Source organism: Azolla caroliniana, unplaced genomic scaffold (genome assembly GCF_043228905.1).
Source record: "Azolla caroliniana isolate FFs.n. ecotype wild unplaced genomic scaffold, voAzoCaro1.0.p SCAF_4, whole genome shotgun sequence".
Taxonomy (NCBI): Eukaryota; Viridiplantae; Streptophyta; class Polypodiopsida; order Salviniales; family Salviniaceae; genus Azolla; species Azolla caroliniana.
In genome coordinates, this window is record NW_028230439.1 from 2,922,729 (window position 1) to 2,928,280 (window position 5,552).

At 39.6% G+C, this 5,552-nt stretch overlaps 1 protein-coding gene across 1 annotated transcript; it reads left to right on the forward strand.

Annotated features, from left to right (window-relative positions):
• The first annotated feature begins 3,602 nt into the window (after positions 1-3,602).
• LOC147864801 (cyclin-dependent kinase inhibitor) lies at positions 3,603-4,755 on the forward strand. Its single transcript, XM_087318612.1, has one exon. The coding sequence runs from the start codon at positions 3,746-3,748 to the stop codon at positions 4,610-4,612; it is 867 nt and encodes a 288-aa protein (XP_087174738.1). The 5' UTR covers positions 3,603-3,745; the 3' UTR covers positions 4,613-4,755.
• Positions 4,756-5,552: the final 797 nt, after the last annotated feature.

A 5,552-nucleotide genomic window follows, 5' to 3' on the forward strand; every position in this document is an offset into this window, starting at 1 on the left:
GATCCCGATTTTCTTTTGTGTAGAGGTTGATCCATCATGTACAATGGAATGATTGAGGTTAGTAACATGTGCCACTACATTGTCAATCAAAATAAGCAATCTTTTGCACAACACAATGCTCTTTGATATTATGTATATCACATGTTGTTTGGAAATTTGGTTGTTGTTCTTTTCTTCTTTTTTCCAAAAAAATGGTTGTTGTTCTTACATAGCAAGGTTTTTGGAATAAATAAATAGGTGTGTGTGCCTATCTAAACAGATATAACCCCATAGGGTAAGACGTGTGTGCATGTGTGTATGTTTGTGATACATAGAATTGTTTGTGACAATGTATGAGTTTGCACTTCCACTCACAAAGTCAAAGAATATGTACATGTAAGAGTGTGCATGCATCTTTATATGTAAGAGAGAGAGTGTGTGTACATAAATATATGTAACAGAGAGAGAATGTGCATAAATATATCAATTGTATGTAAGAGAAAATACAAAGAAATGATTGTGACAATCCTCGGGTAATGTTTGTCACAATACTTTGGTAATTTAGGTAAGATTCATTTCCGCACTATATTATATGTTTGAGTTTGTATGATCTTACGTTTGAAACGGTAAAAAATGGGGAGTCAAACTCAATCTTTTGAGAAGAGCAAATTATCTTTACGGTTTCCCGCCCGATGTTACCTAAGATAAAAATAAATGTAAAATATTTCCATATTGTAATGGTAACTTGAGGTAACCTTGATTTTGAAAAGGAAATGTACGTCGAAATTTTGAACGTCAAGTGTTCAAACTTCCTTTTGCTTATCTTGGGATGAGTAATTTAATCCGGTTTGTGGATCACAAATTCTAGTTATGTTGGTATATAATCCCTCATAAGGTTTTCATCCAAGACCTTGTTCCACTATATTCTAATAATAATCATATATACACATGTCTTTCTCTCCTATAACCAACAAATTAATATATTTATTCACAATCTCGACTAATTGCTATTGTCCTTTGAATGTCTTCAATAATAAACAAAAATAAGGAGTAGATATTCATCTAACCCAATAAAGAGTAGCATTTGTATATGGTGGGTGTGTGACGTGTCTATACAGTCACATGGTGCATCATCATGACCAACATGTAAAACAAGGTTTTGTATTTGCTTACATCATACTAAGATGATGCTATCTAGTACAACACATGTCCACACATCCATATACATCACAATGTGAAGGAGGTACCCTGTGAAATATGTACAATACTACAACTTTTGATAGTGGATGTTCTAACTTCTCATGCTTGTCTAATAACACATGACCCAAACCCATTATATCACTCCTAGACTCGACTAAATCGCTAATATGATGCTATCTAGTACAACACTTGTCTATACCCATTTGCATTGCAACATGATGGAGGTTACATTGTGCGATGTGTACTATAATATAGCTTTTGATAGTGGATATTCTAACTTCTCATGCTTTTCAACAAATATATGCCCAAAGGCCACAATGTCACTCTGTTTCTAAACTAATCACTAATGCCTCGATTATCTAAAACAAACACATCCTTCCTTACATCATGATTTGTGACTATTTCACAACTATGAGATGATTTGCCACATAATTATCTTGAGCACTTGATGTGATTGATGAATGTTATTACACTTTAACAACTTCATGCATCTCTTGAATATACTTGGTAGGCCCTTGAGTACCTTATGTAGCAATAACTTTATTAGTGATTTGTTTGACAACTAAATTGAAGCATAATACACTCACCATCGAGATAAATTTGTCTTCAATCCTTGTTGTGAAGCATATATACAAAGGCAAATCTCCTCCACCTTGAAATATGAAAAATGGCAATTCATTTGTTGGCAAGACTATGAGCCTAGTAACATGAAATCATTGTTGCAATTACATGAGTCACAAATTACAATGAATTCAAAATGTTGTACATAGAGAACACTTTGTGATAGTGAGTTAGAAAGATCGAGATTTTCATTATGGGTTTCTCGAATAGAAAAACCTCGGTCATATCCATATAACTTAAATTTTAATTGTACCCATTGTGCATATGAATAGTATTGACTCATAATCAATAAAATACATGTCAAATGTGTCCTTTATGGTTAAGGTTGCATTGATGACAAAAACTCGTTGCCACGGAAATATCACAAACAAGTAACCACATTAAGGGCAAAGGCATAGGTAAATACACAAACAAAAATCCCTCTAGTTGATCAATCAATGACCTTCTCACAAAAAGGTTGATTTGAAATTTATTGATTCAATTAACATAGTATCGGGGGCTTGGCAACTTTTTATCCTTAAGAAAAAATGAAAAAATAGAAGGCATAAGTTATAACTAAATCCCATGTTCATTTGGCGAAAGGAATAAGATGCTCGTGTTATGAAAACGTGATATTATTGATGCACCCTTTGTGAGCCAATTACGGGCCATGGCATTAGTGAACTTCATATCCAAAACCTTGACCGTTGAATCATTTAGGGTGCTTTGTGATGAGTCTAAAACTACAAAATACACGACAACGATGTGCAAACGTTACAAGTATAAAACAACACACAACAAGATTAGGAGTAAATTGTTATGTAGTGGAAGCAGACGTGTGTGGAGCATTTCTCAAAATAGAAGCACACGAGGAATTTCCTAGTCAAGGTGGGGTGAGCATCATCGAAAGCTCGCGTTTTCTTCCAAAACCTAACGGTGATGAAGCAACATAGCCGAGGAAAGCTATCCCTAGGGCAGACTTTACCTATCTCCAAAGTATCGGATACGTTCGAGAAGTAGGGTGGGTTTCGGGTGTTTGGGGGTGGCCAAGGTAAGGAACACAATATGCGCGGGCTCATCGCGGGAAGATTTTGATAGCATGGGTTGGAAGGTTTGGAAATACATAGTCTAATCCAAGTGTGGGCAATTTGCACATGTGCATGTGCATGTGCAATGATATATATAGATAGATAGATAGATAAGCCATGTACATATATGTATTAACATCAATGGATTTTTATTCCTTTTTTTTTGTTTTGTTTTGTTTATGTTTTCCGAGGGAGGAGGTTACAGACTTAGGGATAAATAGAAAATAAACAAATAAAATAAAATAAAATAAAATAAAGCAAAATAAAAACAAGAAAAATAGAATTGGCTAAATAAAATGAATTGAGCAAAAAAAGAAAGGAGAAAAAACTCCCGTTTTTTGTTTTGCATATTTTTAAAAAAAGAGAGGGAGGATTCAGGAAGGTACATAATGTATGTAAAAAATTTGAACGAGCGAGGAAATAAAAAATAAAGGAAATAAAAGGAGAGAAGAGAGAGGAAATAAAAAAAATAAAAGGAGAGAGAAAATAAAAAATAAAGGAAATAAAGGAGAGAAGAGAGAGGATATGACGTGGCACGGGCGGCGGACATCTCTCTGTCTCTGTCTCTCTCTTCCGCCTGTCTGAAAGCGGACGTCAGAATTCGATTACGCGCCATTTTTTTTCTTCCTTCTTCTTCTTCTTCTTCAGAAAACAGAGAGAGAGAGAGAGAGAGAGAGAGAGAGAGAGAGATTTAGTAGTTAAAACCCCTTTTGCCTCCTCCTGCTATTAATTAGGGTTTCTCCATTTCCTGGCTTTCCTCTGCTTTTGCTTCTTCTTTTTTCTGTTCCCTGTTAGGGTTCCTTGTTCACTGCCTTCCCAATTCCTCCTCCTGCTCTTATTCAGTGCTCTTCTTCCCCAGCCCAATCCCATCGCCATCTATGCCTCCTTATTTGGGCGGCCATAGCATGGACACCCATGCCCGCCTCAGTCTCCGAATCCCTACTGCTTCTATCCCCTCGGGTGGCCTCCGCAGCTTCCAGCCCGAATCTTCCCCCTCCCCCCTGAATATCCCTTCGGAATCTTCTCCCCATGCCCGCCTCACCGCCCGAATCCCGGCAGTCTCGATGCCCTCCCCGTCGAATACCCCGTTGGAATCTTCACCATTTCTGGCTCCGGTGTCTCGGGGAATTCTCTGGGAATCTTCTCAATTGCCCTGCTTCAACATAAGCAGGAGCCATGGAAACTCCGCGGACCAATTGGACCAATTTATACGTCTTGCTTCTCATTCTAATCATGAAATCACGGGAGAATTCAGCCGCCAGATTTTCGGTGTCTACTCTAGCGATTCTAGAACGTCCAGCTCTCCTCCTCCTCCTCCTCCTCCTCCATATTGTCGGAAGCAAGGAAACGGCTATGGCGAAGAAGAATTTAGCCGGGATTTTAGTGGCACCTCCAGTTCTAACACTGTCGAATTTAGCGGCGCCTCTAGCTCTAGCTGCGGTGAAGAGAAGTCGGAAGAAGAAGAAGAAGGAGAAGAGGAAGTAAAAGGTGGAGGCGAAGACAATGAAGGTTGCTCCACTCCGAGAGCTATGGAGTTTCAGATTCCGAAGCTTTGTTTAATCTGTCCACCTGCCCCCAGGAAACGACAGAGACAACAGAGTAAAACCTCATCGCCTTCCATGTCCAGACTTCGGGTTCGTATTAGTAATTCGGGGAAGAAGACTGTTCCGAGCCTTTTTGTTGTGCCCGATTTCACAGCTTTCTTTCCTCCTATTTCTGCTCACGAGCTCTCATCAGAAGGCTGAAAATCGATCGGTTCCAATTTCCTCCTCCTCCTTCTTCTTGGACTTGTACTTAATATGATGACAGTTAGATCTCTGTGTAGAGGGGCCTTGTAATTGCTCAATACATTCATATAACAGTATAATGAAGGTAAGGTTTACATGAATATATGCATTTTCTCTCTCGCTCATTGTGTCTGTGTCCTTCCTCTCTATGTATCCATGAAATTAGCTTTATCTGTGTTGTTTCTTAGCAGATTCTAGGGTTCTCCTTTCTCGTTCTGTATTAAATAAAGCTTTGGGCGGCAAATTAGGGTTATGGAAAGACACAGAGACACAGCTAGGGCTATCTGTGTTGCGTTTTAGCAGGTTCCAGGAGTGGCCTTCCTCGTCATGTGTGAAGGAAGAAGCCTCGGGTGATTGGGTTTAGGTTTTTATGGAAAGACAGAGACCTACAGGCACCAAAATATGGTCTCTAGAAAGAAACTCAGTCAAGAGTAGTGTGAATGAAACATAGAGACATGTTTTATGGACATGGAATTACATGGTTTTGGGACAGTCTCGTGATGGGATGGGCGGGCCGGTCCTCGTCTCGAAGTGTCGGGGTCAATGGGTATGGGTTCTTTGATTGATGTGCTATGTTTGTCCATCATATATCATGCCTCTAGGAGGGGCTGCGGGTCATGGCTATATATGCTCCTTCATGTGCTAGGTTGTCCGTCACATGACTCCTCTTGGAGTTGCTTGGGTCATGGTTATGGGCTCCTTCACGTGAGATGTCCGTCATGTGATGCTTCTCGGAGTGTCTTGGGTCATGGTTATGGGCTTCTTCGTGTGAGATGCTGACCGTCATGTCATGCCCCTCGGAGCGGCTTGGCTCATGGTTCTGGGCTCCTTCATGTGAGATGTTGTCTTGTCATGTCATGCCTCTTGGAGTGGCTTGGGTCATGGTTATGGGTCCCTC